This window comes from Martes martes, assembly GCF_963455335.1.
Source record: "Martes martes genome assembly, chromosome: 2".
In the NCBI taxonomy this organism is placed as follows: domain Eukaryota; kingdom Metazoa; phylum Chordata; class Mammalia; order Carnivora; family Mustelidae; genus Martes; species Martes martes.
Genome location: NC_137889.1, coordinates 47,329,776 through 47,344,219, shown reverse-complemented (window position 1 = coordinate 47,344,219; position 14,444 = coordinate 47,329,776). Strand labels below are relative to the sequence as shown.

Sequence of the window (14,444 nt, the reverse complement as noted above, 5' to 3'; positions counted from 1 at the left end):
GCGCACAGCACTCTCTCCTGTTTCCCCTGCTTTTGAGAGCCGTCAACACAAATCAAACCTTTCCGAGGGTGGCTGGGGGTTGGAGTGGAATTAGTAGGGCTCGGGAAGAAAGCTCCTGGGGGAGGAGGGTGCGGGCTTGCACGTGGTTTCTGCCCGGACCAATGAGAGTCGGCAATCTCGTCACTTGGCCTCGGTCACCCCGTCTGCAGGGATGGCCCAGAGAAAGGCGCAGTGCTGGATACTTGGCGTCTGCCCCAGACCTCGGGTCTGCGGTGCCTGCAGCGACAAGACGGGGTGCTCCGGGCGCTGCGCTCCTGGGGGACGGGGGCCACCTCACCCCCACCTCCTCCGCCTTTGGAATGCTGCCGAACCCTGTCGCCTCCACCCCCTTCTCGGTCGATGACATCCTGAGGCTGGAGCGAGAGCAGATTGATTCCGAGTCCTTGCAACTCCGGGGGACACGGAGGATCCCTGAAAGCTTTCAGTGTCGGCGATTGGTTCCAGAACCGCGAAAGGCAGAGGTTCCCAGCACCTGCAGGGCAGGCGGCGGCGGCAGCGGCAGAAGGCAGGACGAGTCGGGGTCTCCTGGTGGTCCCTGTGAGACAGTCACGGACATGGACGCAGAACGGGTTGGGGAGCCAGGTGAGTACGTGTGCTCAGGTCTTGGCTCCTACAAGGAGATCATGGCTGTTAGGGGCATCAGCACCACCAGCTGACGCCTGCGGGTTACACGCATCTCCGGGTCTCTTCTGCTCCAAAGGCCTAGCCCCATTTTCTCTTATTAGAGGATTCCAAATGGCAGATCTCTCAGACCCCTCTTCCCATCTCCTCCAGACACCCAGTATGCTTTCCGCGTCCCTAACAAAATAAGTCCCGCATCTTAGGGGTTCATAATTTCCACAGCCTGTCCACTGATTCCCAAAAAGGCATCATGTCCTTTCGCAGCCAGCCACACTCCCCAGAAACTCCAGCTCCTCTTTCTTACAGCGAAGCCCTCTACAGTATCTTAGCTGTGCTCCACCACCACCAGACTTCCCTGCCACGTCCGCGTCTCTCTACCCTAAAGCGTCTGCCAGAACTGTAGCCATCACAGCAGCCGACCGCCTGGGAGTGGAAACTCCACCGGCTCCGCTGGGTCAATCGCAGCCCTTTCTTGGGGCTTGCTAAGTGGCCTGGCCAGCGCAGTCAATCCTCCGCCCGGATTCCTGGTCCGGACAACGAGAGTGGCGACCAGATCAGTTAATATCTGAGTCCCTAGGCCTGGAAGGCCAATCCTCTGCGTCTGGGAGCATAGAAGGGGAGCTCCGGTTTCGCTGCTCTGGGAGAGTACTCCGGGGACTCTGGGCACCCCCTCTCCGAAAGCACAACCCCGGGGGCACGGACAGCGAGCTCCAGGCCCCTGCGTCCATCCGCAGGAAGGGAAGGAGCAGGCAGTGAGTTGTGTTGCCTTGTGTCCTGCGACCCAAGAAACTTCCGCAGGGGAGTCTCGACATTCGGAGGGATGAAAAAGCTACTCTACCTCTGGACAAACCTCTGCACCTCGGTCTACAGTCTCCTGGTGCCGGTTGGGGAGCCCCACGGAGGCCTCGCAGATCGGCCTTCCCCTGCCAGGCTGTGCCACCGCCCATCCATTCAAGGCGCAACAAATAAGTAAAGGGGTTAGTTTGCAGTTGTTCCTCAACTAGTAGCCTCGTTATTCATCAACTGCAGGAGCCTGGAGAACATTGGACTTTGCTGTGTTCGCAGAGAAGTCTGGGGGTGCTCTGCCATGGACTGTAAACATTAATGCCTTCGGAGATGCTCATCCAGATCCGCATTCACTCTGGCCTTGCTGAGAAAGGGTCACAGTCCTCGGCCCACAGCTGTCACCTAGCAGCTGAAGGCTCACACAGCGCCTTCCTCCTCTGGCGAACTTTGGGCAGCAATTCTTAAGCGGATGCCCGCCCTGGACACCTAGAAGGGACCCACGCCCAGCTCCAGAAACCAAGCCCAGGGCCACCGCAATGATCGAACCTTCCTGGTAAGCAATGCACTCATCTGTTCCCAGCCAAACCACCTTGCTTTCAAGGACACAGGGCGAGAGGGGCTCCAGACAGTGATCAGGAGGGCGCCCCATGGCCTGCCTGGTCAGCGACTCTCAAATGGGATCCTGCTAGTTCCAAAGACTTGCTGAAGGTCAGCTGTTACTTTTCCATTTGCTAAGAATAAAACCCCAGTGCGTATTTTTCTTCTTTGAGAAAAGAGATGGCCTCAGTTTCTCTGAGCACTGGCTTGTCTGAAGAAAGTTTTCATTTCCTCAAACTTCAAATACCAAAGAGCCCCATCACCTGCTCATAGGAAATTGTGCCACTGGGGTTGGGGATTTGAAGTCAGGTTCCAACCCACACCTTCTCTAATTAGGTGCTTCACCTGACCATGAACTTACAGCCACTCCACGTTCCTGGTTTCTCCTGGCGTGCCTTCCCATGAAAACTCAGCGTTTCCTCTCTACCCACCCTTGGGTTAAAACACAGCTTAGCTAAGACAGAAGAGAGGTGGGAAGAAGGGAAGGAAAGGTTGTATTTCGGTGGGCTTCAGACACAGCCACCTCGGGGTGACCAGGTAGGACACCACCTCAGGGAAGAGGAAGTCAGCGAAACCAACGCCACCTGCTTACCAAAGACAACCCAAAGGAGAAAGAGGCTGCTTTTTCAAAAGCCAAATGTGGATCTAAACTTTATATATGCCTCCAAGGGACACTCAGTTTCTGAGCCAAGAATTAGGAGTCAGAAAAATATTTCGTTCACCTTTATTTTATTTTGCTAATTTGGTTTACAGAGCATCACGTGCAAGAAAGATGGGACGGGTCCCTGGTGACGGTGCACTTGATAACCAGAAAGACAAGGGTGTGTGCAAAGGTGGGGTGAAGGTGGAAGATACTCAGGACACCCACTCCTGAGCTTGGATGGGAATACCTGGTGATGCGTGTGGGACCACCACAGATAACCAGGCAGACAGGAACCCACGGGCAAGGGCGTCGCCAAGTTTTAGCGCTTTCTCTTTCTATCTCGATCTCTCCCCCTTTCTACACCCCTTCTTTCCACCAAGGGCAGTCCAAGGTCAATTTCCATCTAAAAGTCCCCCACATTTGCACTCGGTCCTTGCGGCAAAAGCTCTCCCAAACTCGGCCACACTTTAGAATCGAATCACGGCGAATCAACCCCACCCCACCTATACACATAGATTCTAAGAAGAAAATGAAGTTGTTTTAGATCAACTACCTTTTGGGAAACGGCTGCACACCGGAGACCCTAGAATGTCACAATTTACGTATGTGCCTGCAGGGACAATCGTGACAGGGCTTGGGGGAAAGGAACCTACAGACCCTCCTGGGACGGGGGGAGGGGTCAGCAGAGACGACCAAAGGGGACGCGACGCGAAGGCTACCAGGGGAGAGGGGAGTCCCTGAAAAACGACGCAACACTTGCTCAGGTAAGCCTGAGGCTGGGCGCTGACGCTGTTCCTTCCTGTGCTTTTAGAGCCGGGCCTCAGCGCAGTCCCGCCCCTCCACGGCGGGACCAGGGGGCCGGAGCGCTGCGTTGGCGACGTTGGCATCGGCACGCCCGGGGACAGCACCGAGCAGCCCAAGGCGCGGCAGCGGCGGAAGCCGCGCGTGCTTTTTTCGCAGGCGCAGGTGCTGGCGCTGGAGCGGCGCTTCAAGCAGCAGCGGTACCTGTCGGCGCCCGAGCGCGAGCACCTGGCCGGCGCGCTGCAGCTCACGCCTACGCAGGTCAAGATCTGGTTCCAGAACCGGCGCTACAAGTGCAAGAGACAGCGCCAGGACAAGTCCCTAGAACTGGCGGGCCACCCCCTAGCGCCGCGCCGGGTGGCGGTGCCCGTGCTTGTGCGGGACGGCAAGCCCTGCCTGGGCCCCGGCGCGCCGGCCTTTTCCGGCCCCTACAGCGCGGCCGCGGCGCCCTATTCCTGTTACGGCGGCTACGCGGGCGCTGCTTTCGGCGCCGGCTACGGTGGTGGCTACGCGGGTGCGCCCCCGGGTCCCGTGCCGCCCGCACCTCTGGCCCGCGCCGGCTTCGCTGGGGGTGGCCCCAGCGCCAGCCCGCAGAGCCCTCTGCCCGCCCCGCTGCAGGGTGTCAGGGCCTGGTGAGGCGCCTGCGCTCCGTCCGCCCACCGTGTCCTGGGGCTCCGTCCCAGCCTCTCCGCACACCGGCTTCGGCCTGGATGAGCGGCGGCGGCGGAGGGAATAGGCGACCCGATGGTACTTCTCCCTGAGCAATCCCTGAACTGAGAATTGCCCCCAACAGGCCATCCCGCTGAGGCACTGGGGACATTCCTCTCTCCGGGGACCTAAAGTGCGCGGGGCAGCAGGGGGAGGAAGGAAAGTCTATAGGATGGTTGGCAGTTTCGGGCGTCGGAGCAGTAGCGAGGCAAGTGACTGTCGGGCCTCAAACCCAGGGTTTGCTAATAGGCTCTTTAATTTGTGTGCAGCAGCCTGGGGGCCTGGCCCGGGGGAGGGGGGCTGTGAGTGGGGGTGGGGCTCCCTAGAGGCCCACGATCCTCCATTAGAGGCAAGAGGTTGGGGAATGAATGTAAAAAGTAGCGGAGTGAGGTGTGGGAGCTGGAGTGAAGAGCGGGCGTGGGGCGGGGGGAGAGGATCCTAGAGGTCTGGGAGAGAGACTATTGTGTGAGCCGAGCCCTCCCGGGAGAGTAAGCCGCCCCTCCCCCCTCCTCCCCTTTCCTCTCCCCCTCCCGCCTTCCCCTTTTTCTCCCCCACCCCTCGCCCCGGGGCCCCCAGGCTGCTCTCCGAGAACTCCGCCTTCTTTCTCCCGGGACGCCGTTGCTCTCTGGGAAGGCATCCTGTACATTCTGGTCCTCCCCTTCAAGGTCACTGCATTTTACCCCGTGTACACACCTCAGCACCTTGGGTAAATATCCTACATGTATTTGTGTGTGTCCATGTGTGTAGGCCACTATAATTTCTCCACCTCTACTTACCTCCTACACGACGGCGAATTAAAATAAAAAATGAAGCCCAGAAGTTCTGACTCCTCGGGACACATCGGATTCCCTAGGGAAACGAAATGGCTGGAGCCCTGGAGATCCGTTAGCTGATTTCTTCTCTCACAGCCCCCTCTCCCTCTGTAGGGTTTCTTTCAAAACATAATCCTTGTCTTAATTGCGCATCAGGAAAGGAGGCCTCCCTGTGTCCATATGTCAAACACCAGGGGTAGGAAGCCTGAATTTTAGGGGAAATTATGACTTCCCTCCCCAAATATGTTTGAAGTTATGCAAATTGAAGACCGAAAACAAGCTCATTTTATTAAGGGAAACAAGGGATCAAATACATTAATCTTTGGCAGGCACTAGTAGGGAAACCAGGCTTTTTTTTCCTCCTGGATAATATTTTTAGATGATGAAAACTCTGGTTCTTCACCCCTCCACCACTAACTCACCAAAAGGTAAATTCTATTTAATAAATTTGAATATTTAATCAAAATGTACTCGTCCCGCATTTGCTCATTTCTGAATATGTCCTGGTTGTTTTCACCAATGTGGGAAAACAGACTCCTTGGTTCTTTGTAAACTACACCTAACTATGGAAAGCTTTCATCTCTTAAATCTACCATTCTTCTTCCTTAACTACCATTTCCTTACATTTCCTCTCCTTTTCATTCTCACCCTTTTCTCTATTATTTCTCTGTCTTTGCTGTTAATAAAAATATGGTTAGAAATACCCCTACAGTGTCTTGCAATTATAGTTAGTGCTATGCTCCTGAGGTTTAAAAGGGCAGTATGTAGACTTTATTATTTTTTAAAAAGATTTTATTTATTTATTTGACACAGAGAGAGAGACAGTGAGAGAGGGAACACAAGCAGGGGGAGTGGGAGAAGGAGAAGCAGGCTTCCGGCAGAGCAGGGAGCCTGATGCAGGGCTCAATCCCAGGACCCTGGGATCATGACTTGAGCCGAAGGCAGACGCCCAACGACTGAGCCACCCAGGCGCCCCAGTATGTAGACTTTAAATCTGGAACTCTCAATAAATATTCCTTCGTCAATTAAGATAAGATTTTTTTAAAAAATAGTGGTTATAGTTAAAATCTCCATCACGAGGGAAAGACCATCCCTCTTTCGCTTTGAGATGGCATTCCTTTTTTTTTTTTTAAAGATTTTATTTATTTGTGAGACAGAGAGTGAGCAAGTGAGAGAGACAGTACAAGCTGGAAGAGGGGCAGAGAGAGGGAGAAGCAGGCTCCCCACTGAGCAGGGAGCCAGATGCGGGGCTCACAATTCCAAGACACTGGGATCACGACCTGAGCCCAATGCAAAGGCTTAAGGACTGAGCCACCCAGGCGCCCTGGTGTGTGTGGGGGGATATTCTTTACAAAAGGAAGGTGTCTGTGACCACCAGGCTTACATTTATGACAGGTGACTCTATGTTCAGTGCTTCTACTAAGTAACCATCTGCCTAGCTCTCAGTTGTTAAGTGAGTTGTGTTACATTTTTCCGAGATCAGATTTTTTTTTAAAGATTTTATTTATTGATTTATTTGACAGAGACAGAGACAGGGAGAGAGGGAACACAAGCAGGGGGAGTGGGAAAGGGAGAAGCAGGCTCCCCACCAAGCAGGGGGCCCGATGTGGGGCTCGATCCCAGGACCCCAGGATCATGACCCGAGGCGAAGGCAGAGGCTTAACTGACTGAGCCACCCAGGCGTCCCAGATTCTTTTTTTTTTTTTAAGATTTTATTTTTATTTATTTGACAGAGAGACACAGCGAGAGAGGGAACACAAGCTGGGGGAGTGGGGGAGGGAAAAGCAGGCTCCCCATTGAGCAAGGAACCCAACGTGGGGCTCCATCCGAGGACCCTGGGACTATGGCCTGAGCCGAAGGCAGATGCTTAACAACTGATCGACCCAGACGCCCCCAAGATCAGATTCTAAAGTACTACATGGTAATTTTAAAAAATCCTTTGTTGCTGTTCTTTGGGTAAGGTCCTTACCCCCGAAGTGTAGCTCATCACCCACAGATCTGGCCAAGTCCCGGGTACAGAAGTAGAAAACTAATAAGTGTTAGTTTCTTTACCCGTTTGCTCCTTTTAACATAGGAAAGTAACCCAAGAGGCAGTTGGCAGACATGTGATGTTCTGAATAGGCCTTAGTTCCCACACTCCCCTCGCACTTTGTACAGCATGGAAAAACACAGGAGGAAGAGCCAGGGCTTGGTTTTAGGCTGTGAGTGAAGGGGAAGGGGACTTGGCTCAATCGTCAGGTCAGTAACTCAGTCATCGCCAAACATTTCTGGAAGGGCTACAAGAGGAAGTAAGATTTGCTGTTGCCCTTAAAAACCGTATTATCTAATTGGATACCGGAGACTCACATGAGAAATGTATCTAAAAATACACGGTGGTAGTTGCTGCGTGTCAACTAGGACAGAAAATATGCCCCTCTAGAAAGATGGAGAAGTGGTGGCGGGGCGGGGGTGTACTGGGTGCCCGCAGGAGGTGATTAGGCCTGGCGATTAGTTTGGGAATGACACTGTTTCCTGGGAGAGTTTCCAGGAAAGGTCTAAGATTTAGGAACGGAGAAAAGTGAAGTGAGCACGTGCCAAAGCCACGTTCCTATTTTACAGGAGTCTCGGAGACAATTCAAGGCTCGCTTCTGGGAATTTGTAAACTGCATCCAGTTGGCTGAAGGCATGTGGGCGGCGGCCGGAGGGTTCCTCTCATTTATGCCAAGATCCTTCAGAGGTTCCGTTGATTTGTGACATTTTCTGTTCTGTTCTCCAGATATTTGTAGCATCCACACTTGCTGGTCTAAACGAATAAACAAACAAACAAACAAACCCAGAAAACTAAACTAACAAAACCTTGTGCATATGCATGGCTTTCTCTTCAGAGGAGAGCCTGGACGTTTGAGATTCTCCGGGCACCGAAGATTTCTTTCCAAAAGGAGAGGGGAGGGGAGGGAAATGCTCTCCTCCCACCTCTCCACTTTCTGCCTGTCAAGATCACTTTAAAACAATCCCTCTCTCAGCTCATCACACCCACCCCACCCCCCAAGCTGCCCATCTTCCATCGTGTAATCTCTCCTGCGCTCTGAAAGCTGCCCCTTTGTGTGTGCGTTTTAGGGTCCCCGGCTTATCCCAGGCCCGGCTTTCACCCGGGAGGCGCTCAGTAAGCAATCAGCTCTTATCTCCATCATTCAGGCCCGTCACTCCAGTCACCTCTTAATGTTCACAAATTTCCCAAATGGGAAGTAATTGACCTCTAAACAAAACAAAAAAGCTCTCAGAGAGATAGCAGAGGTCCCTTTCCCGACTGTCCCAGGGCTAGGGGTCTCACCTAGCCCAGGTGGATAAGTCAATAAAATTGCAGACTTCCTGGCTCCCTGTCCTTCCTGTTCCCCCCTCCCCAGCCCCTTCAAGCCCTTCATCCTGATACCATCTGTAAATCAGATGGAGCCGGAGTGCAACTCTACATTTCAGAGTGGCCAGAGTTCTCTGGTATTTGTTTTTTTGCAATGTTATCGCCACAATGATGTGCCTTTGGAAGGACATATTGAAATCTTTTAAAATTCCATTTGGAAAAGTGTCTGCAACTGCCGAGTTTATATCAGCTCTTCATTATATCAGCCTACTAACTCACCTTTTTTTTTTTTTCTTTTTCCCAAAACAAGGGAACTTCCAGGCTTAAAAAGCCGTCCCACAGAGAAGACTCTTGAGAGAAGCAGAAGGCAGTGCAGGAACACTGAGTTAAAAGTTGTTGGACCTCATTCTAGTCCCGCTTCGTCGAGTGACACATTCTGTGACCTAGACCAAGCCTGTAAGTCTTCCGGGCTTCGGTCTCCTTACTTATAAAATTGAGGCAGTGGATCTCCGAAGCTACAGTTTTAATTTTGGGTGGCTTCCTGTGGATCTCAGAGACATTTACATTTTTTAAATTGTGGGATGGATCATATCCAGAAGACTACATGAAACGTATATGTACAATTTAAGGGAAAATTGTAAAGTGAACACAGATGGAACCCCCTCTCTAGGCAAGAAACAGGGGGTGCCGGTTCCCCAGCAGCCCTTCCCGCAGGCCCCTCCCAGAACGCAGACCCCTCTCCTCCCTCTTTCCCCAAAGATGGTACCAGCTATTCCTACTTTTGTGAAGCTAATTTACAGGCTTCTTTTTGTGGATTTACCCACAGGGACTCATCCCTCAAGGATATGGTTTCGTTTTGCCCCACTTTGAATGTCGCATAAATAGAATCAGACCGAGTGTATTCTTTTCTGACTTGTATTTAACTTGATGCTTGGGAGATTTATCTATGCTGTTGTGTGGAGCTTTAGTTTGCTCATTTTCTTCTCCTCCTTCTAGTATTTTAAATTTAATTTTATTATTATTTTTTTAAGTAACCTCTACACCCAACTGGGGCTTGAACTCCTGAGTCCTAGATTCAGAGTCCCAGGCTCTACCAAGCCAGCCAGTCCTCTGAGCTTTCATTGCTACATCGTATTTCATTGAACGCATATACTTTGGTGCATGTATTTACTAAAAAAATAAATGGTTTCCAGCTGGGGATTGTAATGAATGCTGCTGATCGCATCTTTCCCACAGGTACGGCTGGTTTCCCTAGCTGGAGCTTGACCTGATCTCTCTGGACTGGCTTGCAGGGCAAGGATCTGTCCTCTGACAGATTGCCGTGTAGGTTTCATAAGTCTACCAGCCTCGCCCGGATGGACCCCCTTTCATTTTCGTATAATTCCATTGCCTATTCATTTGGGGCAAAGCGCATTCCTGTGCCCATTCCACAGAAAGGCTCCAAGGGCCAGAAACTCAGACGGGACCCCAGACCTCCTGCCCTCTGCTCCTGGGTGATTCCTACTGAATATTCATCAGGAGTTCAGGTCCTTACACAAATCAAAAAACTATTGAGGGACACTGCTTTCTTTATCCCCTAAGGGGAAAATGCGGAGGAGGGATGGAAGCCCTTTAGAAAGCTTCCTAAGGGGATAAAGAGGAAGCAAAATGCCAGAGAGAGTGGGAAGTGGACATGAGAGATACAACCTCTCAGTCACTTGTGGGCAGATATTATAAAGACTCTGGCTGTGACAGCCCCTTGGCCCTTTTTTTTTTTTTTTCGACATCTCTCCCCTACACTTTGAACCCCCAGAGATGCGGATTCACACTTTCAGGCGGCCAGCGCTGGAGAGTGAGAATAATTCAGTCCTGAGCTATTATTATTCCTTAGGTCCACTTCCCTCACTAAGGGGAGAGCTTTCTGGAAAGTCACTCTGCCTTTCTCTCTGACTCTCTGTTTAGACTCCAGCAAGTCTCCCCGGCCTCGGCCCAAGAGAAGGATGCGGTCTCAGTGACACAGTCCAGATTCCACTAAAAGAAAAGCAGATATACCCAGCAGCCTCGGCTGCAAATCTCAGAGAGCTTGCTAGTCCCTCTGGGGCTTTCCTTATAAACTGTTCTCAGCCAGACCTGCTTGCTTCCTGTCCATGCCTCAATGACTCCACTTCCTCCTGTCACCAGCCCAGCTTAATCGCTTGAAACTCTAGGGCCCAGGAAATTGGAATCTGAAGTTAAGACTTCAGTGGGCCAGAGGTGAACCTTTCCTTTGATGGCTCCTGTCTTCCGTCCTACTCTGGCCCCCTGCTGTCTCCCCTGGGCATTACCTGTGAGTCAGGCCCCCAGGTACCTGCTCCTGGGGCATCGAGGACTTCCCCATCCTGATACAGGTACTCTCTGAGTGTCTTGTCACACTCAGACAAGACACAGACATGAAACTCTGGGCCAGACAAGCACCTATAAAACCAAATATGCTGGGGTGCCTGGGTTTCTCAGGGGGTTAAGCCTCTGCCTTTGGCTTAGGTCCTGATCTCAGGGTCCTCATAGGGCTCTCTGCTCAGCAGGGAGCCTACTTCCCTCTCTCTCTGCCTACCTCTCTGCCTACTTGTAATCTCTCCCTCTGTGTCAAATAAATAAATAAAATCTTCAAAAAAAAAATACACTACAGGAGAAACTTAGAGTGGGTGCATTATACACATAAATTATTCATTGAAATATTGGACATTTACCCTTAAAATTCCTACCCAAAGGATGCTGATAGTGGGGAGACATGTGGCAGAGACTTCTAGCTATCATCCAATATCCATTTTCCCCTCTTTTCTTTATTCTTGCAGATAAAGATTCTATTTCCCAGACTCCTTTGCAGCTAGGAATGGCCAAGTAAGTAAGTTGTGGCTAAAGGGATGTAAGAAGTGACGTGTGCCACTTCCAGGACACAGCCTCGCAGGGAAGGGACCTTCTCTTCTCTTCCCTTCTCTTTCTGCCTGTGGCTTATGCAGATGGAATGGTGGGCACAACAGCATGTATCTTAGATTATGACACAGCAACAAGATGGAAGAAGCGTGGGGCCCCAGCATCTTATTGGCTCTGCTCTGCTTACACACCGGCTATTATAGAAAAGAAAATTCAGCACTGGTCTTGTTTAAGCCATTTTGTTGGCTTCTTATTTGGCTGCTGTTATCTGTAGCAACTCAGTGGGCATCCCGTGTAGCAGAGGACACAGGACATGAGAAAGCTAGCTGACACAGTTACAAGAGATGTCTAGGAGAGAAATAAACCAAGCTAAAGTCATTGAAGAAAAATTGAGGAAAGAGAAGGAGCTTGCAATAAGCCCCCTGAAAGGGTGAACAAATTTGGATGGGGTGGGTGTGGGGGTGGGAGGGGGCGGGGCGCGGGGAGCCTGGGGAATGTAGAAAGGAATGTACAACACAGAGTGTGTGGAAACCAAGGGCCCTGTGAGGTGATGTGAAAGGCTCTCCTCTGGGTTGCCCACAGTCACAGGGTTAAACTCACCTGCCCTCTCCCCAGCTGCTAGCATCGACTTATGATGGCTTAGCTGCCATTCCTGTGCAGGGAACTTCCAAATCTCACTTATACATCTCCAGCTCTACCCTTATCCAGAATTCCAGATCCAGATCTCCTGTCCCTTCTTGGGCATCTCTAGCTGAGCATTTCCCTTCAGCTCAGGTCATGATCCCAGGATCCTGGGATCGAGCCCCACATCAGGCTCCCTGCTCAGTGGAGAGCCTGCTTTTCCCTCTGCCTGCCACTCCCTCTGCTTGTGCTCTCTCTATCAAATAAATAAATGAAATCTTTAAAAAAAATACTGTGTATTCCTTGATGAAAAATTCACTTTTGAAACACAATCTACACTCTATAACCTGATACATGAGAACCTCCAGAATTTAGCTTTTACCTACATTTCCAGCCCTATTTCCTGCTGGGTTCTTCCACACACCTTCTGTTGCACTCAGCCAACTAATCTAGCGTTCCTAGGTATACTAGGCATGGGTCCCCTTTTGGTCTCTGAGGTCTAGCTCGAAAGCCACCTCCTAGAGGAAGTCAGGGCCCCTGGTCAGGATTTCCTAGCTCTCACAGCTCATGGTGTATTCTGTTGAGTAACACTCAATTTGCAGCTGGTTGTTTCTTTAATTGTTCCCTGATGAGAGCATAAGGCTCTTGATTGAAGAAATAAATTTTACCCGGTTTATTTTATTTTTACAAATTTTTATTGAAGCATAACACATATAGAGAAAAGTGCATGAATGCCATACATACACCTTAATGAAGTTTCACAAAGTGAATTTCCCATGTAATTGGTGCCCAGATCATCAAACAGAACATTAACATTCCCCATCTCTTGCCCGAAGCTCTCTTGTATCCCCTTGGTGTCACTGATCCCAAAGGAAACTACTAATTTTACTTCTAACTTCATGTATTAATTTTGCCAGTTCCTGAACTTAATCTAAATGGAATCATACGGTGTATATTGTTTTGCCTGCTTTTCTTCACTCAACGGTATGCTTGTGAGATGCGTTCGTGTTGCTGTGGGTAGTGGCAGTTTGCACATTCATATTGTTTGGTTTTCGATGGTCTGGGGATTTCTTTAGTCTATTTTTCATGGACATTTGGGCTATTTCCAGTTTGGAACTACAGTTGACCCTTGAACAATGTGGGCGTTAGAGGCACTGACCCCTCTGCATAGTCAAAAATCTGTGTGTAACTTTTAAAAAATGGTTTATTTATTTATTTTAGAGAGGGAGAGATGGGGCGCGGAGCGGAGAGAGAGAATCCTAAGCATGCTTCATGCCCAGCGCAGAGCCGGATATATGGTCTGATTCCACAACCCCAGGATCATGACTTGAGAAGAAACCAATAGTTTCTGTCTAACTTTTGACTCTCCCCAAAAGTTAACTACTAATCAGAAGCCTTACCATTAACGCACATAGTCAATTAACATGTATTTTGTATGTTATATGTATTATACACTCTATTCTTACAATAAAGTAAGCTAGAGAAAAGAAAATGTTATAAAGAAAATCCTAAGGCAGGGTGGGGGGAGGGGAGAAGTAGGTGAAGGGGATTAAGAACACACTAATCTTGATGAGCGCTGAGTGATGTAGAGAACTGTTGAATCACTGTCATCCATCTGAAACTAGCATAATGCTGTGTGTTAACTATACTGGATTTAAAATGAGAATTTAGAAAACAGAATCATAAGGCAGCAAAAGCACACTTGCATTACTCTACCGTAAAGAACCCATGTATTAGTGGACTCCCCCATTCAAACCCAGGTTGTTCAAGGGTCAGCTGTTTCATAATTCCAGCTGCTTGTCTTGTACATGTCGTGTACATGTCTTTTGGTGAATATGCAGCACATTTCTGTTGGGTATGTTCCAGATGTGGGCATTCTAGACCAGGAAGTGTGGATATGGGCACGTTTAGTAGAGTGTGCTATTTATCCAAAGTGGCTACGTTAATTTACATTTCCACTAGGAGCGTTTGAACCTTCTGGTTCCTCCATCTCCTCAACACCTCTTGTCAGTTTTCCTCTTATGCTACTTTTTTCCTCTTGTCCTCTACTTCCTTGTCCAGAACATGGCTGTAGAAGCCGGGAAGCTGTGTTCTATGAATATTTATGTGGTGGTATGCTTGTGTGGAGCCACTGGGGAAGTGGAAGGCAAGTTGAAGAGGTGCGTGGTCACTGGGCAGAGAAGCATAAAGATCGCCTATTAAGCCCACACTAAGTGCTCACCCTAAATGCTTGGCAAGCATTATATCATTGAACCACCATAATCGCTCCCTGAATTCTGGCTTTCTAGGAGTCCTGTAAGCTCCCAAATTAGTAAACTTACAAATTAGGCTCAAAGTGATTTTAAAAACTTTATCCAAAACACCACCACTAAAGAGAGCGGTAGAACTTGAAAACCTCCGAAGGTCATTTAATTTCTCTTTTATGTTGTTGCCATTTCAGCTGCATTTCTGGCCCCTGTGCCTCACTGTGACTGAACTATCTAAACAGACTGAGCGTCTAGGACATGCTCTCTGACCCATCATGGTGTCTCTCTGAGCCTGATACTTCCATCCCAACCTCACCCAGCGTCCC

General features: G+C 50.0%; 1 protein-coding gene across 1 annotated transcript; it reads left to right on the top strand.

Moving 5' to 3' along the window:
• Window positions 1–359: 359 nt before the first annotated feature.
• Window positions 360–4,144, top strand: NKX2-6 (NK2 homeobox 6; the record flags this gene model as incomplete). Its single annotated transcript, XM_080797302.1, has 2 exons — window positions 360–642; window positions 3,519–4,144. 2 exons carry the CDS (start codon window positions 360–362, stop codon window positions 4,142–4,144), a joined length of 909 nt encoding a protein of 302 aa, XP_080653428.1.
• Between the last annotated feature and the right edge of the window lie 10,300 nt (window positions 4,145–14,444).